Source organism: Salvelinus sp. IW2-2015, linkage group LG30, assembly GCF_002910315.2.
Source record: "Salvelinus sp. IW2-2015 linkage group LG30, ASM291031v2, whole genome shotgun sequence".
NCBI lineage: Eukaryota > Metazoa > Chordata > Actinopteri > Salmoniformes > Salmonidae > Salvelinus > Salvelinus sp. IW2-2015.
Genome location: NC_036869.1, coordinates 23,523,236 through 23,550,012, shown reverse-complemented (window position 1 = coordinate 23,550,012; position 26,777 = coordinate 23,523,236). Strand labels below are relative to the sequence as shown.

General features: G+C 43.4%; 1 protein-coding gene across 1 annotated transcript in view; it reads left to right on the top strand.

Annotated features, from left to right (window-relative positions):
- Window positions 1–26,777, top strand: part of LOC111955198 (RNA-binding motif, single-stranded-interacting protein 3-like) — a 222,281-nt gene that overhangs the window by 61,598 nt on the left and 133,906 nt on the right. Inside the window, exon 4 of the mRNA XM_023975345.3 lies at window positions 22,464–22,555. Within this exon, the coding sequence (XP_023831113.1) occupies window positions 22,464–22,555 (92 nt within the window). The remainder of the gene's footprint in view (window positions 1–22,463; window positions 22,556–26,777) is intronic.

Genomic DNA, 26,777 nt, shown 5'->3' with positions numbered 1-26,777 from the left:
CCAATGCTTCCCACAGTTGGCTCAATGTCCTTTGGGTGGTTGGCCATTCTTGATACACACGGGAAACTGTTGAGCGTGAAAAACCCAGCAGCGTTACAGTTCTTGACACAAACCGGTGCGCCTGGGACCTACTACCATACCCCGTTCAAAGACACTTAACTGTTAAGTGTCTTGTCCATTCACCCTCTGAATGGCACACATACACAATCCATGTCTCAGTTGTCTCAAGGCTTTGTCTCAAGGCCTTCTTTAACCTTTCTCCTCCCCTTCATCTACACTGATTGAAGTGGATTTAACAAGTGACATCAATAATGGATCATAGCTTTCACCTGGATTCACCTGGTCAGTCTACAGTTGAAGTCGGAAGTTTACATACACTTATGTTGGAGTCATTAAAACTAGTTTTTGAACCACTCCACATATTTCTTGTTAACAAACTATAGTTTTGGCAAGTCGGTTAGGACATCTACTTTGTGCACGACACAAGTCATTTTTCCAACAATTGTTTACAAACAGATTATTTCACTTATAATACACTGTATCACAATTCCAGTKGGTCAGAAGTTTACATACACTAAGTTGACTGTGCCTTTAAACAGTTTGGAAAATTCCAGAAAATGATGTCACGGCTTTAGATGCTTCTGATAGGCTAATTTACATAATTTGAGTCAATTGGAGGTGTACCTGTGGATGTATTTCAAGGCCTACCTTCAATCTCAGTGCTTCTTTGCTTGACATCATGGGAAAATCAAAAGAAATCAGCAAAATAAAAATGACCTCCAATTCTGGTTCATCCTTGGGAGCAATTTCCAAACGCATGAAGGTACCACGTTCATCTGTACAAACAATAGTACACAAGTATAAACACCATGGGACCACGTAGATGCATTCTGTCTGCTGGAGATGAACGTACTTTGGTGCGAAAAGTGCAAATCAATTCCCAGACAAAACAGCAAAGGACCTTGTGAAGATGCTGGAGGAACAGGTACAAAAGTATCAATATCCACAGTAAAACGAGTCCTATATCAACATAACCTGAAAGGCCGCTCAGCAAGGAAGAAGCCACTGCTCCAAAACCGCCATAAAAAGCCGAACTATGGTTTTTATGCACATGGGACAAAGATCGTACTTTTTGGAGAAATGTCCTCTGGTCTGATGAAACAAAAATAGAACTGTTTGGCCATAATGACCATCGTTATGTTGGAAAAAAGGGGGATGCTTGCAAGCCGAAGAACACCATCCTAACTGTGAAGCACGGGGTGGCAGCATCATGTTGTGGGGGTGTTTGCTGCAGGAGGGACTGGTGCACTTCACAAAATAGATGGCATCATGAGGTAGGAAATTATGTGGATATATTGAAGCAACATCTCAAGACATCAGTCAGGAAGTTAAAGCTTGGTCGCAAATGGGTCTTCCAAATGGACAATGACCCCAAGCATACTTCCAAAGTTGTGCAAAAATGGCTTAAGGACAACACAGTCAAGGTATTGGCCATCACAAAGCCCTGACCTAAATCCTATAGAAAATGTGTGGGGAGAACTGAAAAGCGTGTGCGAGCAAGGAGGGCCTACAAACCTGACTCAGCTACACCAGCTTCTGTCAGGAGGAATGGGCCAAAATTCACCCAACTTATTAATGGAAGCTTGTGGAAGGCTACCGAAACGTTTGACCTAAGTTAAACAATTTAAAGGCAATGCTACCAAATACTAATTGAGTGTATGTAAACTTCTGACCCACTGGGAATGTGATGAATGAAATAAAAGCTGAAATAAATCATTCTCTCTACAATTATTCTGACATTTCACATTCTTAAAATAAAGTGGTGATCCTAATGACCTAAGACAGGGAATGTTTACTCGGGTTAAATGTCAGGAATTTTGAAAAAACTGAGTTTAAATGTATTTGGCTAAGGTGTAATGGTAACTTCCGACTTCAACTGGTATGTCATGGAAAATTTGGTACTTAATGTTTTGTACACTCAGTGTATATGATTATGTTACTTTCTACAGCAGTAGATAAAGTGTTTTATAAGCCCATGTGGGCTGGGAATCCTTGAAGATACATGACACTACAATAGAAGATGTACGGTATATAAAGTGGTGCGTCACTTTTCTTCTAGGCTTGGCCATTACAGTTGCCTGCTCCATACACTCCCCCTAGCACAGAGTGAGCCTCTAATGGAGAATTATCTGCAAATGTTAGTGTCTATAAAAAAAATAGATTATGTATGCTAGTCGATGGCTGAGTAGAGTATTGCATGATGCCGAGCATAAAGGAGGAATTGATGAATGAGGTTGTGCTCTCCAAAAAGGCCTGTTTTGGATTGTCCCGTGTGCATTTCTGGAAGTGGAAAGGAAAGGCAAGCGAGTGCTGTTTGCATCCATATCGGTTCTCATTAGAGGGCCGAGATATAAACATTGTCTATGTTGCCGGCGCAATTAAGGATTCTCTCTGCAGCCCCTCTGCCCTTTGAAAAATGATTATGTGCAGATGAGAATCCAACTTAAGTGCGGCCAGCAACGGACCTCTTCCAAAATGCTTCTCTCTTCCAACAGCGATTCCAGAAAGAGGCAAGCTATGGAAACAGGTGAGAGGAGAGCATAAAGAGAAGAGCGTAAGCCTGTCCCCTGTTTGCATGTGTAGTAATGCCCTTAATTAGTATCACAATGGGAGAATTCCATTGACCGGGTGGCGTCGCAAACCTCAATGTGGTGTACCGTACTCCGGCCCGTTTTTGTTTTGCTGCAGCGCCTCACACAGCTCAAGCCCCCCCCCCCCCTGCTTCCATCTCCCTCCCTTTTCCATCTCCCATTCCTTTAAGCCAAGGCGCTCTCTCGCCTTCCAAGTTGGCCACTCACCAAGCTGGCGTCTAAATGGGTGAGCACGTCGTAAATAGAACCCGGCCACCACATTCCTCCAGCAGTGACCTTTTGTCCCCCCCCTCCACTTCCTGTGCTGCTCCCGCTGGCAGTGTGGTTGCCGCTTCACTTCCAGGGCTGGCCGGCCGGGAGACCAATGCCCCGAGGGACAGCAGCCCTGTCTCTGTGTCATGAGCCCTGAGCTCTGACACCATCCTTGCTTGTGTTTGACGTCAGTTCCATCCTTATACAACACTGTTGAGCTCTCTTCCCTCCCGGTCCATCGACAAACGGCCTTGAGGGTTATTAGTCGAGGGCGAGGGCGTATCTACCACCATTTTTTATCCGAGAGTCGCCGTCGCTATTGTGGTAACCACAATGGGGGCCGCAGCCTTCCACTGACCTGCAAGGGGTTCGCCCCTGCATCTTCCGGAGTAATGATCATATCCTTGATTAGTTAAGGAAGGAATAAATCAGAAATGAATGAATAAGGGTAGATGGGAGCGGCTTGGCTGTTCCTCATGAATGAATCAGAGCTCAGGGACAAAGAGGGCCGTGCATAAAAAATAAAGGAACACTTTGTCCTTCTCATGGTTTTTATGTTTGTCTCTGCATTGGAGATTTATTTTTCGGAGGCCCCTCGTGATCGAAGCTTTGTTAAAATATTGTCTCTGTCTGCACATTTTTGTGCAATCTGCCACGGTAGCTGAGGTGATTATCTATCCTGTTGCCTAGTCACTTTAGCCCTACCTATATGTACAGTGCATTTCGGAAAGTATTAAAACCCGTTCAGTTTTTCCACATTTTGTTACGTTATACCCTTATTCTAAAATGGATTCAAAAAAAATGTTTCCTCATCAATCTACACCCAATACCCCATAATGACAAAGCAAAAACGGGTTTTTAGAAATTGTTGCAAATTTATTGAAAATAATATTTACGTAATTATTCAGACCCTTTGCTATGAGACTCAAAAGTGATGCTCAGGTGCATCCTGTTTCCATTGATCATCCTTGAGATGTTTCTACTACTTGATTGGAGTCTACCTGTAGTAAATTCAATTGATTGGATATGATTTGGAAAGACACACACCTGTGTATATAAGGTTCCACAGTTGACAGTGCATGTCAGAGAAAAAACCAAGCCATGAGGTCGAAGAAATTGTCCGTAGAGCTCCGAGACAGGATTGTGTCGAGGTACATATCTGGGGAAGGGTACCAAAACATGTCTGCAGCATTGAAGGTCCCCAAGAACACAGTGGCCTCAATTCTTAAATGGTAAAAGTTTGGAACAACCAAGACTCTAACTAGAGCTGGCCACTCGGCCAAACTGCACAATTGGGGGAGAAGGGCCTTGGTTAGGGAGGTGACCAAGAACCAAATGGTTACTCTGACAGAGCTCCAGAGTTCTTTCAGAAGCACAACCATCTCTGCAGCACTCCACTAATCAGGCCTTCATGGTAGAGTGGCCAGACAGAAGCCACTCCTCAGTAAAAGGCACATTACATTTACATTTAAGTAATTTAGTTTGTTGGCAGACATGACAGAGATTCTTGATGAAAATCTGCTCCAGAGCGCTCAGGACTTCAGATTGGGGTAAAGGTTCACCTTCCATCAGGACAACTACCCTAAGCACATAGCCAAGACAACACACAGGAGTGGCTTCGGGACAAGTCTTTGAGTGGCCCAGCCAGAGCCCGGACTTGAACCCGATCTAATATCTCTGGAGAGACCTAAAAATAGCTGTGCCGCGATGCTCCCCATCCAACCTGACAGAGCTTGAGAGGAACTGCAGAGAAGAATGGGGGAAACTCCCCAAATACAGTTGTGCCAAGTTTGTAGCGTCATACCCAAGAAGACTCGAGGCTGTAATCGCTGCCAAAGGTGCTTCAACAACGTACTGAGTAAAGGGTCTGAATGCTTATGTAAATGTGATATTTCAGTTTTTTATTTGTAATAAATTAGCAACAATTTCTAAAAACCTGTTTTGCTTTGTCATTATGGGGTATGGTGTGTAGATTGATGACGGAAAAAATAGTTTAATCCATTTTAAAATAAGGCTGTAACGTAACAAAATGTGGGGGTCTGAATACTTTCAGAATGCACTATATACAGTAACAGTCTAAAGTTTGGACACACCTACTCATTAAAGTGTTTTTCTTTATTTTTACTGTTTTCTACGTTGTAGAATAATAGTGAAGACTTTAAAACTATAAAATAACACATGGAATCATGTAGAAACCAAAAAAAGTAGCCACCCTTTGCCTTGATGACAGCTTTGCAAACTCTTGGCATTCTCTCAACCAGCTTCATGAGGTAGTCACCTGGAATGTATTTCAATTAACAGGTGTGCCTTGCTAAAAGTACATTTTTGGAATTTCTTTCCTTCTTAATGCGTTTGAGCCAATCAGTTGTGTTGTGACAAGGTAGGGGTGGTATACAGAAGATAGCCCTATTTGGTAAAATACCAAGTCCATATTATGGCAAGAACAGCTCAAATAAGCAAAGAGAAACGACAGTCCATCATTACTTTCAGACATGAAGGTTAGTCAATGTGGAAAATTTCAAGAACTTTAAAAGTTTCTTCAAGTGCAGTCGCAAAAAACTGGCTCTCATGAGGACCGCCACAGGAAAGGAAGACCGAGAGTTACGTCTGCTGCAGAGGATAAGTTCATTAGAGTTACCAGCCTCAGAAATTGCAGCCCAAGTAAATGCTACACAGAGTTCAAGTAACAGACACATCTCAACATCAACTGTTCAGAGGAGAGAAGTGTGAATCAGGCATTCATGGTCGAATTTCTGCAAAGAAACCAGTACTAAAGGACACCAATAATAAGAAGAGGCTTGATTGGGCCAAGAGACACGAGCAATGAACTTTAGACCGGTGGAAATCTGTCCTTTGGTCTGATTAGTGCAAATTTGAGATTTTTGGTTTCAACCGCTGTCTTTGTGAGACACAGAGTAGGTAAACGGATGATCTCCGTATGTGTAGTTCCCACCGTGAAGCATGGAGGAGGAGATGTGATGGTGTGGGGGTGCTTTGCTGGTGACACTGTCTGGGATTTATTTCGAATTCAAGGCACACTTAACCAGCATGGTTACCAGCATTCTGCAGCGATACGCCATCCCGTCTGGTTTGCGCTTAGAGGGCCTATCATTTGTTTTTCAACAGGACAATGACCCAACACACCTCCATGCTGTGTAAGGGCTATTTTACCAAGGAGGAGAGTGATGGAGTGCTACATCAGATGACCTGGCCTCCACAATCACCTGACCTCATTACTATTTAAAAATATATATACACTGCTCAAAAAAATAAAGGGAACACTAAAATAACACATCCTAGATCTGAATGAATGAAATATTCTTATTAAATACTTTTTTCTTTACATAGTTGAATGTGCTGACAACAAAATCACACAAAAATKATCAATGGAAATCAAATTTATCAACCCATGGAGGTCTGGATTTGGAGTCACACTCAAAATTAAAGTGGAAAACCACACTACAGGCTGATCAACTTTGATGGTAATGTCCTTAAAACAATCAACTGAGGCTCAGTAGGTGTGTGGCCTCCACGTGCCTGTATGACCTCCTGGGCATGCTCCTGATGGGTGGCGGATGGTCTCCTGAGGGATCTCCTCCCAGACCTGGACTAAGCATCCGCCAACTCCTGGCCAGTCTGTGGTGCAACGTGGCGTTGGTGAATGGAGCGAGACATGATGTCCCAGATGTGCTCATTGGATTCAGGTCTGGGGACGGGCGGCCAGTCCATAGCATCAATGCCTTCCTCATGCAGGAACTGCTGACACACTCCAGCCACAATGAGGTCTAGCATTGTTCTTGCATTAGGAGGAACCCAGGGCCAACCGCACCAGCATATGGTCTCACAAGGGGCTGAGGATCTCATCTCGGTACCTATGGCAGTCAGGCTACCTCTGGCGAGCACATGGAGGGCTGTGCGGCCCACAAAGAAATGCACCCCCAACACACTGACTGACCCACCGCCAAACTGGTCATGCTGGAGGATGTTGCAGGCAGCAGAAACGTTCTCCACGGCGTCTCCAGACTCTGTCACGTCTGTCAACGTGCTCAGTGTGAACCTGCTTTCATCTGTGAAGAGCACAGGGCGCCAGTGGCGAATTTGCCCAATCTTGGTGTTCTCTGGCAAATGCCAAACGTCCTGCACGGTGTTGGGCTGTAAGCACAACCCCCACCTGTGGACGTCGGGCCCTCATACCACCTCGTTTTGAGCAGACCCAATGCACATTTGTGGCGCTGGAGGTCATTTTGCAGGGCTCTGGCAGTGCTCCTCCTTGCACAAAGGCGGAGGTAGCAGTCCTGCTGCTGGGTTGTTGCCCTCCTACGGCCTCCTCCACGTCTCCTGATGTACTGGCCTGTCTCCTGGTAGCGCCTCCATGCTCTGGACACTACGCTGACAGACACAGCAAACCTTCTTGCCACAGCTCGCATTGATGTGCCATCCTGGATGAGCTGCACTACCTGAGCCACTTGTGTGGGTTGTAGACTCCGTCTCATGCTACCACTAGAATGAAAGCACCGCCAGCATTCAAAAGTGACCAAAACATCAGCCAGGAAGCAAAAGAACTGAGAAGTGGTCTGTGGTCACCACTGCAGAACCACTCCTTTATTGGGGGTGTCTTGCTAATGCCTATAATTTCCACCTGTTGTCTATTCCATTTGCACAACAGCATGTGAAATTTATTGTCAATCAGTGTTGCTTCCTAAGTGGCAGTTTTGATTTCACAGAAGTGTGATTGACTTGGAGTTACATTGTGTTGTTTAAGTGTTCCCTTTATTTTTTTGAGCAGTGTATATATATATTTAACCTTTATTTAACTAGGCAAGTCAGTTAAGAACAATTCTTATTTACAATGACGGCCTACCAGCGTGAGATGGTTTGGGATGAGTTGGACCGCAGAGTGAACCAACAAATGCTCAGCATATGTGGGAACTCCTTCAAGACTGTTGGAAAAGCATGGTTTGTTGAGATAATGCCAAGAGTGTGCAAAGCTGTCATCAAGGCAAAGGATGGCTACTTTGAAGAATCTAAAATATAAATAGTATTTTGATTTGTTTAACACTTGTTTGGTTACCACATGATTCCATACGTGTTATTTCATTGTTTGGATGTCTTCACTATTATTCTACAATTTAGAAAATAGTAAAAATAAAGAAAAACCCTTGACTGAGTAGGTGTGTCCAAACTTTAGACTGGTACTGAATCTCTACCTCAGTTACATCGTACACCTGCACATCGACTCGGTACTGGTACCCTGTGTATATAGCCAAGTTATCGTTACTCAATGTGTATTCATTCCTTGTTATTATTTTTCAATTATTTATCTTTTTTCTCTCTCTGCATTGGTGGGAAGGGCCCGTAAGTAAGCATTTAACTTAGTYTACACCTGTTTTTTTAAGAAGCATCTGACAAATAAAATTTSATTTGATTATGTTGCTGTATTCCAACCTGCATCAAACAATCAGGCTAAACTGGATGTACATGTAGCACAAAATGTCACTGTCTATTCATTTTCCCTCTAGAACTCCAAGCTTTGTGGGCTTAAGGGTTTTCACTTTTTCATGTAATCTGCCACTGTTTAAGGTCTGTTGACATTCTAGCCTACGACTTAAATTACTTAAATCGTCAAATTAAATTTCAGGCATTGAGTATCCCTCAAGAACCAGTGTTTTCTAGCCCCTGTGTGTGTGTGTGCGTGTGTTTGTTTACACTCTTGTCAAATTTGCGTGGGTCACTATTGCCAGTCAGTGTTTCGCCAGATCATCTATCTTCAAGGTAGACTCAGCGATATGACGTAGATGCAGAAAGTAAACAGCATAGTGGGTCAATTTCCTCAACAACTAAGAGCATTGAAGCATGAGGCTCAACCTCTCCACTGTTTTGGCGCCCTGGCTACCACTCTCCAACWGCGTGAAGCAAACTCATGCACGTGCGCAGATACTGTGTGTGACCGTGTGAGAGCGAAGTCTTGCATCTCGCTTATCTCAATATCTGTGGTGCCACAAGGTCATTTAACTGAGACTACCTTTAACAACCTTTTGACAAGTAATTAACACCCTGCAGGTATCTTCCTCCCTCCCTCTCAAGAGCTCTTCAGATGATGCGGTGTTACACTTTTAAGCCAACAAGACAATGTAGTTACTGTGTATTACTGTGCAACTGAGTGGCGAAGGCAATTACACATCTGAATGGAGACCAGGTCTGCTGTGTGTTTAGGATATTTTCTCACTAACATTATTCTGCCCACTCAGATCAATTAACACCAGTTGGCTGTGAGAGGTGTTCTTGAAATATGCGAATTATAATTTAAAGGCTGGTTTTGGGTCTTTTAAATCAGGCTAGCCATTTAGTCAAGACTGGCCCATATGTCATTCTCTCTCATCCAAATGGATCTTAATATAAACACTGTGAACTGAGCACTGTTCAAACCTGAGCTGTCTGTCTGAGTAACTGGGTATTTTAGTAACGTCTTATCCCAATATAGATAGCTTTAGGAGTCCACAAATCATGATGGAACATTTATGATTGGAAGAGTTATGATAGTCCTCATAATTCTTAATTATTCATGCAAAACAATGTGAACTGCACATCAGTTAAATCAACTGTGCAACAGCAATGTTGATTTTGGAATGACTGTACCTCAGAAACCCAGWTACTTRTTTTGAYTGATGAGAATTTGAGTAAAATACTATAGCAGCTGGACTGTATGGTGTTGTACTATACGTTACCCCTGGGCATTGGTAGGAAGGCGAAGGGTAGAAGGAAGGATGGATTAATTGAGGCCCAGATATGAAAACACTTCAGTATTTGAATAGTCAAGATGATAATCTCATATCTACAGCACCTGGTTGATTTCCTGTTCTGCTGCACTAACCTGTAACAGTTTTACAATAAGCAGTGCTTTACAGTAAGATTGAGTTCTGCTACAGTAAAAGTGGTGCAGACAGAAAGCAGATAAATAAACAGATCCTGCAGCTAAGGGAGGCAGAATGCAGAAGGTTATTGATCAGATGATGATTGAGGTAGAGGTCCACACTCATATTTTGGTTCAAAACCCATAGGGCCAGTTTCCTGGACACAGATTAAACCTAGTCCTGAACTAAAAAGCATGCTGAATAGAGAATATCCATTGAAAATGCTTTTTAGTCCAGAACTGTCCGGGAAACCAGCCCGTAGTGTCTATACCCAAGGCTATTACAGTATGAGGTTGTTCCTGATGCCACAGTCTGTAATGTATGGTACCAGTGAGCTGTGCTGTCCKGGTCCCCTTGGCCCTGTGCCCTGGCACTCTTCCCTCAGCAAGCCACTGCAGCTCATAGATAAGAGCTACGTCTCAAATGGCACTCTACTCCCTGTATAGTGCACTGTTTTTGACCAGGACCCATAGGGCTCTGGTTAAAAGTGGTGCACTATGTAGGGAATAGAGGGGGCCATTTGGGATGCCGCCAAGGACACTTTTATACCTGGGAGAAAATGACAAGAAATACAATGACGCCAATACGGTGCATCAGCGCGAGATGAATCCCCCATAAATCCATGTTGCAGGGTTRATAAGTGAATTGCCTGTACCACTATCTCACCTGTAGTGTCTCATATAAAAGAATAAGAATTATTTTACAATAAAATAGATATTGTCCCTGAGCATTAGGCCGGCAGGTTGACATTGAATGCGTGAGGGGTAAATGAATGTGTAAAAGCTGTGTGTTGTGTGTGTGCGTGTGCACACATATGCACACATATTATACATGTACACACACACACGTGTGTGTTTCTATGAGAAGTGTGCGTTGGGTGTGTGTATGTGTGCAGAGGAGCCAAGATGAGAACAGGTCTGTCCTACCAGTGTATTTGTGAGGGGGAAGTGGTGCCATGTGATATGTCAACACACTGTGCTGTTATGCCCTGATGTGACTGATGTGGTCAGAGGTCTCCAACCCAAAGATAACATTTTCATACATCGCCTCAGTTTGGACACGTACGCACATACACACACACACACACACACACAATGTTGGTTTGGTGGTACATGGACAGCAGCCACAAGACGGGCTCTGGGAGCCTAATTTTATTTATCGCCAGTCACCCAGTGCAGGAGGATAAATGAGGAGGAATGCAGAACCTAGCGAGGATTCTCTTGCCTGGGTTTGAAGCGGGACCAACCAACTCGGCCTTGTCTTGGCTGCAGCTAGCCACACAGACACACATACTCACACACAGATACACACAGACACAGCTAAGCCCAGAATTCTATCCAGTAAGCTTTTCAAAACCCCCCCACATTGCCTTACTGTTTGCTCTGCTCACCGCAATGCAGCTCACCCAAACCATCACCCGCCCACCCTCCCTCCCTGCCCGCCGGAGAAATGGCTGGCCGCTGTTCAAAACCCCAAAGACTTACTAAATACGTCTCATAAAAGTCCCCTTTTAAAAACTTCTTGTCAAGGGTTCCTACGGTCCCTCCAATGATTTGATAAGGGCTAATTAAACAAGAGTACAGCTACGAGCAGGAAAACATGACCAATGTCCCATTGCTTCATTTAATGAATTAATCTAAAACTTTATTGAGGGACGTGGTGGTGGAAAGAACAGGGTCAACTAACTATATAAACACTCCCATAAATTGAGTCGTAATTAGCCTTGAGGTCATTAGTCCAAGGCAATGGTCAACCATGTTTGTCATTGTTTTCCATAGGTCTATCGGATATCCTATGGCATTCAGTATATAATCAATTAGGGTTTTACATTGCTATGCCTTTAGCTCCGTATGTGACACTTCCTCACTTGAAATAAATCTGTGTCATCATTGATTTGATACATTTCTATATGTTTGCTTTGGCAATAAAAGGCCAATAAAGCCTTTTGAATGTACTTCAATAATTTGTGATGGCATGTCCCAAAGGGGGCTTATGTCGAAAAATCTGAAATGTTTTTATTTTTTATTTTTACAGATTACAAAAGTTCAAAGCTCCAAAAAGGTATATCATACAATGTGATTCAAGGAAGCATGCTTCTTTAAAACATAAAAATGTGTTATCCTACTTAGGAGACAAGTAGGATGAAATGCCCATGAAAGATTTTGTTGAGTGCTCGGAGCTCCTCTTTGTTCAGGCCCATTCAGCAACGTTCACGCCCGCTTAACACTAAAACCGCTGCGTCTTGACGGACCCCCCTTCAAGGTAATGAGCAGTCCTTCTGACTGCAACATTCTAACATTGCAATTAATAGCCTACATTTCATATATGCTATAGCAAAAATAATAACTTGATTGTGTTTATTTTCTTTCGAATAACACAATATAATTTACATTAGATGAAGGGGGGTCCCGTCCGTAGGCTGTATGTAAAAACATTGAATAAAAAAAACATAATTATAAGTTCCAAGTAGCCTTGATAAATAGTGAAACTCAGCACAAAACCAATAATGGCATTATAATGAATATAAGTGTCACTATGACAGCAGTCAAAAATATAAAATGATTGTCCGCTCCTGCTTGTGTGGGWTTTCACGCAATCGCATCAGTTGAATGTAATTTAGCTGTTATCCCTTGTCCTTACAGTTGACACAATTTTCGTCACTTTCACACTTTGACATACAGTACCATTTGTTTGGTTGTAGTGCGTAATAGTCTGCGGCCTTCTTTATTGTGTCCCGTCTCTCTGTCGTTCTTCAGCACCGTTGTGGAGTACAATGGCTGTGCAGGTGCCTTATTTTTCGCAGAGGGATGGAGCTCCCTCTCATCATGCCAGACTTGTTTTCTTTGCAAGCAACTWCTTCGCCAAGGACAGTGAAGTGAAGAAATTGGCCTTGGTGGCCTTTCTCCCCTTGCCAATGTAAGGTTCTACAAGCCTCATCACCACATTCTCCGACACTCGCTCACCTGCTGCGTGATGTGGATATTTTCCCAGATATTGAAAGCCGTTCAGCATGTACAATTACTCACTGTGTAGCCTAATCCAAGTAGGCCAGAGTAGACTGATAAGACAGCTTTGATTCGGTGGRCTGATATAGGGTACATACAATTTGAATACTAGAATTAGAATTGATCAATGCAATAGCATGGCTCGTCCTTTTGTTCTTACACAATTGGTGGTTACATAATTATGCATCGTTTGCTTCCCCTCGCTCATCAATTCACCCATTCTCCTCCTTTATCCCCATCATACTTTACTTAATTTAATTAATCTGTTGTTATATGTGTGAAATTCGATTCGGTATGGCTTAGTTGGGAGAAGGATCCTGTCTTTCTCCCTGTATAGCTGAATTCTTTCTCCATGGCTAAACCAGGCTCATAATGTAACATTAATAGATCCCAAACAAGTTTGTAATTAAGGCACAAGAAAGTTCACACGTTCAAGAAGGCATTTCTGCAAAATGAAAAAATATTAGTTTTAATAATTTTTGACGGCCCTACTGTGCAGACCCAGCAACATAATTAATCARTTGGACGGGCATTTGATTTCCATAGGCTGGCCTATTTTTTCACGGGACACCCCTGTGTGCACGCGCTTGCGCGCATTTTTGGCAGCTCGTGAGTTCCATGGCAGCTCGTGAGTTTCAAGTTTGGGGAAGCTAGCAATTTATCCTACCAATCAGTTATGATTATTTTTATATGCACATTTTCGTGGAACAGTTTAATTCCAATAATAACGTTTTCGTTTCTCAAAACCAWTGTCATGTGATGAATCATAAAAATCTGAAGTGAAATGAGAAAAGTTTAAAAGTTCAAATTAAACTATGGCAAGAGCACGAGCCTCTGCCATATGGACACATTCATACACTGCGATCCATTCGCGGCTGAAGAAATGAAAGCATAGAACTCGGAGTTGCAGCAGTAGGCCTATAACTTCCATCATCAATTAAGTAAAMCACCTAGACCTAAAGCCGACAAATAAAAAAGTAGAAAATATCCTGAGGAAAATTCTGGTTCTTTCAATTATATCCATCTATCTCTCTTCTCTGCGTTAGTGTCTGGCCAGAAACAGTTGCTAACGAACTTGCAACATTGTATCAAAGAGCCAATTCTGGGCCATCAACGTTTCCTGCGCCAGTGAGATCGGGACAGAAAACTGTTTTTGTATTATGTTTCCACAGGATATATGGGATCACCAGATATGATATTTTGCTCACACCGAGGCTTGTTGATWATCGAGGCAGGGAGTGTTGGAAATAATTTTTAAATACTGAGGAACTATCATTCGCAATGGATGTTTAAAAAACAGWCTTGTTGACTTGTGTGAGAAGAATAAAAAGTTACATGCTGACCACACTGCTTGCATCCTGCAAGCGTTGCAAAATAAATGTACACATACATGTTATTCAACCATTGCACCCACACCTAAATAGAACTTGGTTCTGTTCATGATGCTAGACACACTGCAAGTCCCGCCTCTCCCATCTCTTCATTGGTTTTTAGAAGCATATACCCACGTGGGTGATTGAAAGATGAACTGAGGTCCACACTCCAGTCCAGAATGTGGAGGTAATGCTCCTTAAAGTTGGTTGCCAACCTCCATATAAAGTCCAAGGAAGAAGAAGAAGCCTGAAGGARGAGAGATTACTGGAAACAAATCCAGTTTACCCTTTTATCTGTGTATTAATTGTCGGAGTAGAGGACCTTGTGCATTTCAGKCAAAATAACAACCCAATGTTTATATCCCAAGATAAATTAGCTAGCAACAGCAAGCTAGCTAGCTAAATTGCCATACATGTTTAATGCTTTTTGACYTGTCCCCAAATTAATATAGTTGGTTCAGAGTTCGTTTTGATATTTCAGCCAGYGTGTCCTKATCGCGTCTGGTGTGGGTGGWCMAAATYAACATGCSKGCAAGCGGTCTGGTCAGCATGTTAGTGGTGTAGGTGGTGTGTTATGCCAATTGGGCACCATATCTTCGACACAACCCCTCCCCTTTTTCTTGATGCAAAATGTTTAATTCTACACAAGACACATTATTTTCACACATATTTTAGATGCTTTTCACTGACACCCGCAAGTCATTCAGCTAGACTATTGACACGCACACTACTCAAATTACGGCCTTCCCAAACACACTTGTGATTTGAAACAATCCACAGCAATTTTTTGAAAATAAGCTAATGATCCTCTGTGCCGAAGTCATGCTCYCTGGTGAAGTATTTTTTATGATTTTATTTAGACCGGAGTAATTAAATAATTTTGGCGAAACATAAATTTACTTTAGAGCAATCCAGCATCCTAACAGTGCACTGTGTGTAACGGATGTGAAATGGCTAGCTAGTTAGCGGTGGTGCGCGCTAATAGCCTTTCAATCGGTGATGTCACTTGCTCTGAGACCTTGAAATAGTRGTTCCCCTTGCCCTGCAAGGGCCGCGGCTTTTGTGGAGCGATGGGTAACGATGCTTCGTGGGTGACTGTTGTTGATGTGTGCAGAGGGTCCCTGGTCCGCGCCCGGTGGGCGAGGGTACTGGACTAAAGTTTAAACTGTTACATGTGCCCAAGCTGTCCTTTCCAATTCGCAAGAGGCTGAAACCAGAGATTTGTATATAATGACGAGATGCTCATATCTCTGCCCTAACAACTTTGTCCCAAAGGCGGGAAGGCAGGCGACACGTTTAGGTCTGCATATGACTCCCATAGAAACACATTCGGCATACTGGACAGATTTTGGCGAGMGTGAGCCCTATCGCTTCGCCTCTTCCTCTCTGCTGAAACTATATCACCGGTGAAAGCTTTCAAGTGAGCGAAACAGCGTCCCTCTCTATATATCTAGCTCATGTATCTGATGCAGTCTGGACAGAAATAGAATGACATGACCATACTCTTTTGGTCCAGACAGCATCAGATACATGGTCTACACATACTGAGATAGAGGGGAGCAGTTTTGCTCACTTGGAGATTGATGCGTCTTTCTGTCGGCGCGCATCTCGGTCAAATAAATTATCAATATTTAAATATTTTATTTGGACGGGCAAGGTGGTACGGCCTCCTAAGGCCCGCCCATAACGCCGGCCCTGCTACTGTGAAGTAAGAACTAGCATAATCTGCCCCCATTGGGTTGGCATGTCACATTTTTKAAATATTGTAATTCTATGATACTGTATAAATCAGCATGAATATTGTTTAAAGTGGTCATATGTATCTCCTCTATTACAGCATGCAAATGCTCTCGAATAATCATGTACATGTGTGTAACAGCGGTAATTATTCATGCATGTGTGTCAGCTGCTCTCTCTCTCTCTCTTTGATGACTCACATGGATGTTAAAGATTACATTTAACTATGAGTCTGCCTGTGTGTGACTAAACCATTATTCCCGCTGATGGTATTATTGTAAAGTAGTATGCAATACCACACAGGATCATTAGAGCTAGCAGAATATAGAAATGGGAATTCTGTATCAAAATGGGAATATCAAATTGGGGGGGGGGGGGCAAACAATCCAGACTATTATGCAGATAAAGTATGCTAATTTCCCCCGACGTAATTAGGATTAACATAATTTGATAGCGAAATGCATGAATGATGCATGCATGATTGATTCGTGCATTGTAATAAGTCCCTTATCTGGTCTCAGGATATTGTAGCTACGTAGCTTAGCGTTAGCGGTGTAGCCTAAAGTGCATTGCGTTCCATAGGGGCCTGGGGCTCTTGCTGCTCTCTGCTCTCTGCGCTTCTAGGCTACACTATCCTAACTGACAATTCTGTCTTTATCTCAACAGCAGCAGTTAGAGCAGGCCCAGGAAATGCGATATGGCAGTTCATGTTTGTCTTTATTCCGGTTACGATTTTTTTTGTATCTGCGCAGTGTATCAGACATGGTGCATCTTCTCAATAAAGTTGAGCTGGCTTAAATGACAGATATAGATTTTTTGTTTGTGTACAGCCAGGATGTTTCAGACTTCAAAGTGATGCCTTCCTCCATTCCATCTCCATGGATGTAATTCTAGAGCACCCTCATTAGAAATACTCTACTGCACCTCATACTTACCTTTGAACAGCAGTCTTTTCAGAGCATGTGCAATGTAAATAGTCCGGGTTGCCATTTGATTAAGGCCAGGCACCACAGGCAAAAAATATGATTTTACTTGTGTCAATTTTCAGCTTTTGGGATATTCTGCAACTATAACTTCCATACTTTCATACAATTTACAAATAAATCAGCAATAACGTATATAAATACTTGATTTGTATCATTTTATCCCAACCCCATCAACTATACCTACCATAAATGTTGTTCTTGTTAGCATGTTTCATGTAGAGCTATTTTTAAAACTCTCCATGTTGAATCATATATCATTCAAAAGCTTGTTTTCTGGAGCATAGCGTTAGCTAGTCCATACATAGCTATATCCTTTGTAGACGTAGTGCTTCAAGCTGAAAGAGGAGTAATTTCCTGGCATCCGATTGGCTAATGGCATTTAAAAGCCCTTTCCGGCAACCTGATTGGTTAAAATGCCTCACGTGCCGTGCAGCGCTTCCTTTTTTGAAAATATCTCCCGCGAAGAATCCACGTAAAAAAAAATACTAAATGAGAAAATCTCGAATAATATACCTACAGTATGTGAATAAAAATATGCAATCTCAGTTAGCCAATGCGACAAAAGCAGTGAATGAAAGAAAAAAATTGCTTGATCAGCCGATCGAGGCAGCGGCAGTACAGGTAACTAGAGGAGGAAAAGGAGGTAGCCGGCAGCAGCGCGTCTAGAGGCAAATTCGTTGAGATGAAGATGACAGCTAGAGGCGATCAATCAGACAGCAGACAGCCAACAGTGGCTTTTATTCCACATGTCACAAATAAACCAACTTGAATACTGGACCGAAAATCACCATAGACCCCACCAATCAGGGATTCTGTCATTCTGTCATGATACAATGTGCACACTGTGAAGGTGACCGTGATGCATTTAGGAGTGTTTACACTTCCTCCAGGCTGCAGGAGCGCTCCAGGGGAGATGTGGCATTTGATATAAATGTGAGGATGGTTCTTCTAGCCCACAAACTTGGACTTGGTTATGCAGCTCTAAAGAAAATAAGCAAAGTCCTAGGGATTCCTTCCTTGTGTCTCAGCTCATATTTGAGACATGACAGGAGAATGACAGGTGAATAAAAAGGGAGAGTAGCCCATTATTGTCAGGTGACTTGCTGTGTATAAATTATATTTATTTCCTTGCTCCAGCAAATGTATTCAAAGTTAACAAAACAGAGTGACATTTTTTTTTTGCCCCACCAAGATTTACATGCWAAAATTGCCACTGCCCATCAGGCAAGCCATTTACAGTATTTCATTGCCTATTGTTGTATAATAAAGATAACCTTTCACATTGAACAAMTACAGTGCTGTTTTTTGTTAACGACCATTTATCATTGTTCACAGCCTCGAAAGCCTTAGACCCATCTCTTAAAGAGTTCACATTGGAACAGATGCGACTGTGGCAAATAAATAAAAGATTTCAACAATAAAATACTTTAACTTCAAGTGCTAAAGGTAGTAGCCTACAATTAGGGACAACTTAATTGTACACAAACTCATAAAGGCTTAGGTAAAAACACTTTCTAGACCTAGGCCTATATCATCAGATCCTTTGAGAACTTTGGTTCATGTTATGATATGAACAAAGAAATCTAGCCTCAGAGCATTTTTCTGTCCTGTCCTTTGGAGCAGGGCATGTAATGTMCATAGTCTTTTCATTGCAAAAGTCCTGATCTGCTCCAAAATATATGTTTGCCGGGTTGTGTCCAGTCCGGGGGACGCTTTCACATCTCTGGGAGGAASGATGTTAACATTGCACAGCAGCTGAAAATTGTTTCCATCTGAGTGAAAGCTCCTTGGCCACAACAAAACCAGGCTCCAGAAAATGAAATATGTAAAGTAAGAAACCAGACAAAAATAGACAAGATATTAAAACCTTGCATTCCAGCAATAACATTCATTGACCCCCAAGTTCAAGCAMTAAGCTCAAAGTACAAAGACAAAATATGTGAAATGTTACTTGATCACCCGTCATCATCTCCTTGTACTGGTGAAGGAGAGCAGGTTTATGCTGAAAGACAAATTACACAAAAATAGGGTAAAACATCAATTAATTAATGTCCTATATCTTGTTATTGCCTGTTTACTGCTACAGCTGTACTAAAATGCCTTGTATACACTTAACCTGCTTCCAGCCCAACAATGGCAATGCAGACAAAATAACTAGCTAGATTTAGCAAACATTTGGCTTCATAATTACCAGCAGGCCAGATGTAAATTGTATTCATCTACTGGAGCTAGCCAGCTGGTTGAACATGAAAAAAACAACCTCAAAATCTATAATCTAATAGCTAGCTAGCTAGCTAGCCAATTTAGCATGTGTCCCTATAACGTAACATGGGGTTTGATTAGCTTTATAATCGATCAGCATTCGCACCACAGTGGCTATTTTTGGTAACTAGCTAGTTAAACACGACAAACTGGCAAACTTGAAAAAAGTTTATCATCATGTCATGCATGCCTTAGCACATCAGCAATCAACACTAATAGCAGAATGCAACTGGCCAGCTTAGCTAGCTAGCTATTTTACCGTTACTTCGTCCCGCCACAAGCCATCTGTAAACAATGGCTAGTTCCGGGACGAAGCGAGCTATAATGGTACCTGCATGCAACTGTCTAGCTAGCTATATTGCTAGCAATGAAACAGCTTTTTGATACAGTTGAGACTGTAACATATTTACATGTAGCTATCTTGGCATTTTAAATGTGTTTGGTGTTTGGATTATGATGATTCGCGGCAGACTGAAACACTTTCAAAATAGCCTTCCCAATCCCACTCGGCTTCAACCAGTCCAGGCTGCTTTAGCCACAGAAAYAGAGCTGTGTCAATACCAGGAGCTCTACACAGGACAGCACTGGTATTGATAGCTGTAGCTACACTTTGCATGTAGTCCATGATGAAAATATTTATCCAATGGATCTTTCAAATATCCGCGGTTGCAGAGAGCAGGATGTGCCATTTGACAGAGAAGCCTTGAGTGACAGAATGGACTCTTTCTCGTGAAAGAGCCTCCTCATTATCTCAACCAATCATGAGTCTGTATTTTCTCTGTGTCTAAACAGCTTTGTGATGGCCTCCTGAGTGGTGCAGAGTTCTAAGGCACTGAATCGCAGTGCTTGGGGCGTCACGACAGACCCGGGTTCGATCCCATGCTGTGTCACAACCGGCCGTGACCGGGAGTCCCATAGTCCGGCTCACAATTAGCCCAGTGTCGTCCGGGTTAGGGGAGGGTTTGGCCGGGGGGCTTTACTTGGCTCATCGCGCTCTAGCGACTCGTGGCGGGCTGGGCGCCTGCAGGTTGACTTCAGTTGTCAGTTGAGCAGTGTTTCCTCCGAAACATTGGTGCAGCTGGCTTCCGGGTTAAGTGAGCGGGTGTTAAGGAGCGCGGTTTGGCGGGTCACGTTTCGGAGGACGCATGACTTGACCTTCACCTCTCCCGAGCCCATTGGGGGTTGCAGTGATGAGGCAAGATCATATTTGAAATTGGGAGAAAAAGGGGGTAAATCAGCTTTGTGATTTCACGTTTTATTTATATTTACAGATTACATACGAGTTTGTTATTAAGACCTCGCCTTCTTGATGATAGCGGGGTGAACAGGCTGTGGCTCGGGTGGTTCATGTCCTTCGTGATCTTTTTGGCCTTGCTGTTACATTGGGTGCTGTAGGTGTCCTGGAAGACGGGCAGTGTGCCGCTGGTGATGCGTTGAGCAGAACGCACCACCCTCTGGAGAGCCTTGCAGTTGCGGGCGGTGTAACTGCCATACCAGGGCGGTGATACAGCCCGACAGGATGCTCTCAATGGCTCTCATCTGTTTCTCAGCATCTTGAGAGAGCAAGTGTTTTGTACTGGCCAAATTGCTCTCGTGGGATGACTATGTGTATGCAGGAACCCAGACAGTCTTGGCTTTTGGCTTCCCAACAAAATACTGTCTGTACTGTACCATGTTAGACATGCATACTGTAACTCCAGTTATTGAGGGCTTCACTGTCTGTCATATTGAACTCTCTTGCCTTGACCTACATTGTCCTCTCCAGACTCCTGCAACTGGATTCAGTTGAACTCTCTCTGTCAAGGCTTGTGTTTGTGTATTCACGGGTCATTTGATCGTTTGAGGTCGCGCCGTAGTGCCGTGGCCTTTTGGCCTTGGTCTCTGAATGGAGCCGACGACGGTGACTTTCCAGTGCCCTACAGGTAATCGCTACTCTAAGGAATAATTACTCTCCTATCTCTGCTGAATGCAGGTCAACAATCTCTTTCTCAAATCCCCTTCCTGTTCCAATGAACATTCTTTCGAAGGGATGTCCTGAAAAGATTCTGTTTTTATACTTCACCATTCACCTCTTGAATAATATATTTATAGACCGGTTAACTGCATCTCAGCTAAGTAGAACAACTAGATCTGTTTTGGCAATATGATTTAATTCAACCTTATTTCACCTCCAGCTCTTACAGTAGTGTTTCCTAATTAACATTTGTCAGTTCTTCTCCTTCATTTTACCACCCTGTTGTTAAACAGACGCGAGCTCAATTCCGTTCTGCCACAGGTTATGATTTTGCCATTATTTCACGCTCCTTTACCTCTATCGAATGCAGGAAAGTCCAGACACACATCTGTGTGTGCGCACCCGTGTGTGTGTGAGTGTGTAGAGGGGAGCCACACCAGCTCGGCACGGCTCCCCCCCATTATCCCTTTCTAATTACACTTTCCTTGTGAAACAGTGGATCAGAGGCCACCATTGACTGCTTTTAATCCGGCACCAAATTTTAATTAACACCGACGCGACCCCGCCGCTGATACATCCCCGGGAATGTCGGGATCACAATAACTCATAAATCACCGCTGCAGATTTCATTCCCGCCTTTTCACCACTGATGAATTTCCAGAGGGGGTGGGAGAGTTGAAGAAGAAAAAAAACAAGGGAATGAACGAAGGCTCTTGTACGACGGCGTCAACCTTTGAGAGATTTGTTTGCCGGGGAGAAAATTAAAAACCCTGCGAAATGAAAATGGCTCTCTCTGTGCTAATGGGCTGTTGCTGTGAGGAGCTTGATGGCCAATGTCAGTCACTTCAAATATCAAGGGATTGAAGGTTTTGTTGTTTTGAGGGGGATTCCTTTCATTAGAAGAATCGATAGGCAGGTTTTTTTTTTAAAGAAATGATTGGCATGTTTGTGTATATACTTTATCTGTGCATTGTGATTCTTTGTATAGTTTTGTTGGAAAATGTTCTTAAAAAATGTAGCAATGTAGACTGTACTGTAGGACTTTAAACTACCGGTGTAGATTCCTTCATTCAAGTCGCTCACCGGCTTGGTTTGTTATTGCTAAACAGTTCATGTATGCTCCTAATTAGCATTCCTAAGCATCCCCATATGAACGTCAGTGGCGCTAATTATTAAGCGACGTAGTGCTTACAAGATATGAGAACTGGCAGCCTCTCTGGTCATATTACCCACCTATTACTGCTACAATTACCAAGCCCTGTCATTCTCTCTCTCCGTCTAAGAACTCCACCTGCATTCTACATCATTCTTTCCTTCTCTCTTTACCTTCAGGATATGGCTTTGTGGACTTTGATAGCCCGGCTGCAGCACAGAAGGCGGTGTCGTCTCTCAAAGCCACCGGGGTGCAGGCTCAAATGGCCAAGGTAAGAACTGTTAGCACGTTAGCATCGCTGCTATGTATGCTAATATAGGCCAGGCTCAAATAGCCAAGTTAAGGAGCTGTTAGAATGTTAACCGCCACCTACGCTAATATAGACCAGACTCAAATAGCCAAGATAAGGCGTTAGCATGTTAGCATCACCACCATATATGATATTCTAGGTCAGGCTCAAATAGCCAAGGTTAGGAACTGTTAGCATGTCAGCTACTTAGCGTCACCCCCACCTACGCTAGGCCAAGCTCATTCCTCAGGCATCCCCCTTAGTGGAATGGCTTTGCTCAATAAACACATTTTATAGAGTCCTTCGATGACTTACACCCATTGCATACACTACATTATAAACCGGGTGGTTCGAGCTGATTGGCTGAAAGCTGTGGTATATCAGACAGTATACCTTTGGTAAGAATGGCCCTTAGCCGTGGTATATGGGCTATATACCACACCTTCTCGGGCCTTATTGCTTATACAAGGTCAGCTCGCTCATTACTGAATATGGGCTTTTACAGTTGCATGGTCTGGGAGAGAATCACCAGGTGCCATGTGGTGGACACTGTCAATTAGGCTGTGCTCTGGTTGCAGTGGGCACAGCCGCCTGTCATGTGCTCTTTGATGTGAAAGTGGAAGCAGATGAGAGGAGCTGGAACATGAGACCCCAGTGAACTCCACAGCTTGAGAGAGTGAATGACCATACCATAAGGCCAGGTAACTAGAGGCTTAATTGAACATTAATCGGACGTTTCACTTGTACTGATGCTGCTGGCATTGGTGCTGATTAGAACTGTGGTGATGATGATGAGGAGGAGGAAGATGAGAGAGAGACTTCGATTTTTATTCACTATTCCAATAATGATGACGGTGAGGATAATGATGCTAGAAATTACGATAAAGATGATACCCCCATTATTGTGATGGAATATAATGGGAGTAGCAGCTAGAGGGGAAATTATATCCTCAAATGAACAATTTACCCATTTCCTCTCTTCACAAAGTGTCTGTCCTTCCTCTTATAGGAGGCCACACACACAGAATACAGATTAGGGTGTATGCTTTTTCCATATTTCATTTAAAACCTTTCTTTGTGTTGCTTTCTGTTGTCAGTCAACATTCCCAGGAGTTGGCTTTTGTCCCAATATAAAACAGCTTGCCTTTTTACTGTGTGTGTGTGTGTGTGTGTGTGTGTGTGTGTGTGTGTGTGTGTGTGTGTGTGTGTGTGTGAACGTACTCTTGAATATTTCCGGCCACATGAATTAAGGTCAGGCATTCTCTACTACTGTCTTTTTATCCCACGTCTGAGAGACATTAAGTCGTTTAGTTTTTATTGACTCTCTGTATCTCTGTCTACTCAGTCTCTCTTCTACTTGCTCGCTGTCTCTCTCTTATCTCTTTCCCTTTGTCTCTCTCTCACACAAACACATAGCCACGTACACTCCCATCTACCATGTGTTTGCCAGCCATACATTCAACAAGGGCAATTTAGTCCCATCCATAATTAACGTGGCAGTCTGTAGCTGTGACATTGAAACACCGGTTGGTTGCCCCAGAGGCATCAAACAGGAACCCAGGTGAGCGTCACCATCACATCCTGCAGATGTAAATCATTGTGGCGATGGCTGCCACCCCGATGACTGAACACAGTCATGCTGGGACTCATTCTCTTCATTCTCCATGTCCCAAGGCTCCATTTTGTCACGTAGATCTCCAGCAACAAAGTAATAAACGGAATTGCGAGTCAGAGCCAGAGGCTTTGAGCTCGTTAAATAAAACCGTCGGAGTAATCAAGTTGCACCTTCTTTTCCCGCCGCAGTGCCATTAAAAGGCTTTTATTGAGGTGCCTTATTTTAAACACGGCTGCGAGGGARGGAAGAGAAGAAGGGAAGAGAAAGGTGGAGAAATGGGTCTTTATTTCTTCTTCCGTCTCCTTTTGTCTGGATGTCCCCCCTCTGAATTGGTAATACCAAGGAAATGTGAAACATTGGCTTCCTTTTATTTCCTCCTCCCCCCTTGGGGACTGTGACAGCATGAGGGAGGATGAGAACCATAATTGAGGTACCTGAAGGACACTTCCTTGTGCCTCCCTCGCTGTCAGTCACCTACAAAGCAGCAGCTTGGGCGAGAGTGTGTGTGCGTGCAAGTGTTTGTGCGTGCGTCTCTGTGTGTGTTCATCGGTGGGGGGGAGGTCCTAGCTGAAGACTTCATTCTCCATGTCACTGCGTGTGGAATGCTTTTTCTCACCGTGCGAAGACTGACATTAAAAGAGACAGAATGATAACAAGTAAACGGTCCGCTTCTCCCATCGAAGATGCAAACCTGTCAAAGAGCTCTCCTCAACTCTCCACAGGCTGCCATTTTCCCCTTGAGCCAATCACACTGAATTATGGGGTGAGCGCCCTCGATTGTGGTAGTTGTGTCGGAGAAGCAATTCCACCTGACAGCTGCTAGCTCTCAGACAACAACCCAGTCTTTATGGAAATGATCTCTCTACCTTTGTCTTTGTTTGTCTTATGGTTGCCGAGATGAAAACAAAGCTCTCACTTTCTCTCTCCCTTTCTCTCTTTCTCTCTCCCTTTCTCTCTCCCTCTCCCTTTCTCTCTCCCTTTCTCTCTCCCTTTCTCTCTCCCTTTCTCGCCAAGCTACCTGAACCAGCCCAGATTAGCCATAGGATCGCCAACATCACATGGATATTTACACGTCACACTCCCTTGACGTGCATATTTAGATTCACCTTGTATTCAATCTGAAATCGCTGCCTCCTGAGCTAACAAACATTACCGTGTTTATTCTCCAGTAATAACAGAGGCAAATCGGAACGCGGGAGAAAATACCAACTTTTTTAAAAGCCCAAAATGAGAGCCTCAGGTTCATTTGGATATGGAGGGTGTTATTGAGGTTGTTATTGACATGTCATATGTGACCGAACCATCTGAAATCGGTCTTTTGTAGCAACATTTGAAATCGTTTTTTTCTTTTTATACATTGGATAAAAGTAGAGAGAGTTTTACCCTCTCTAACTCAGGGCTGTTCACCCTCTCTGTCTCTGCTTGCCCTTCACTTTCTGTCCACATTAGAGTGAGGGGAAAATATCCGGCCCATCAGGCAGCTGTCTCTGTTCGCCATTCGGACATTTAAGGGCCCGTGGAGTTGTTACGGTAACGTTTGGGCCTCGGTCAGGGCAACAGCCCAATAAACGCAGAATAACGGAGATTGACATTCCTATCTCTCGGGGGAAATTTCAATATTGCATTTATATTCATGCAAACAGCGAGGAAGCTCCCTGTGGGTGGTCTGGGCAGTCAGCGGTGGTATGATTTTCATTATTACCCTATTATCCTTTTAAGGGTGATTTCTTTGACACAGTTCCTGCACTGACACCCCTTTTACAATTCAACGAGACGAAGGGTGACCTCTGGACTCCAATCCAACGGATGGTTGACGCCGTTGTTGGTGTGGCTGAGAATAGCTAGGTTAGCTTAGCATAGCTGCCCTGCACCACAGGCTGAGGTCAACGTTGGCTTCTTCTCAGGCAGTRGGAATCTATTCAGAAAGAAAGGATAATTGGCTGGACTAAAGGATACAGGTTCAGCACCCATCTCGCTCTGCASTTTGTGTTATCCCACCTTGAATATGATGCCATTTCAGCAAGACATTGCGAGCTGTCTGAGAACTGTGTTTTTCATAAAGCATAATGGTGTCAGCCAGAAGATAGTCGTAATAAGCACATTTCCCGGTGTGGTGCCATCGAGACTGGGGGTGTCATAGAGATTATGGTGTAGCCTAGTAGAGACGTTTTCTAGTTCCTCCGCTCCGTATGTGTCCGCCTGTCACAGCCGCTCTTTGAATACACCATATAGTTGCATAKTCTTGTATCCTTATCAACCCCTTCCTCCTTTAGTTTATACTATACGTTTCTCCCCCTAGTGACAGTATGACAGTATCACTGAGTGTATGGGAGGCTAGGTTCCCCTACACATATATATTCTCTCTATGTGCATACGTTGCATAGACGCCTCATGCAGGCGCATCAACTCGCCTTAGCGGCAGCGCGCCTCTCGGCCCTCCCTTTCCCAAAGTGATACTTTTGAAGGGCAAAACCAGCGCGAGTGAGAAGGACCATCTGACTAGCTCCCAATCCCGTGCCTCGTCATTGGCTCGCACTGTCTCAGCGCTCTAATTACGCTTCAATCATACGGAGGAGCGCGGCGTGCGGT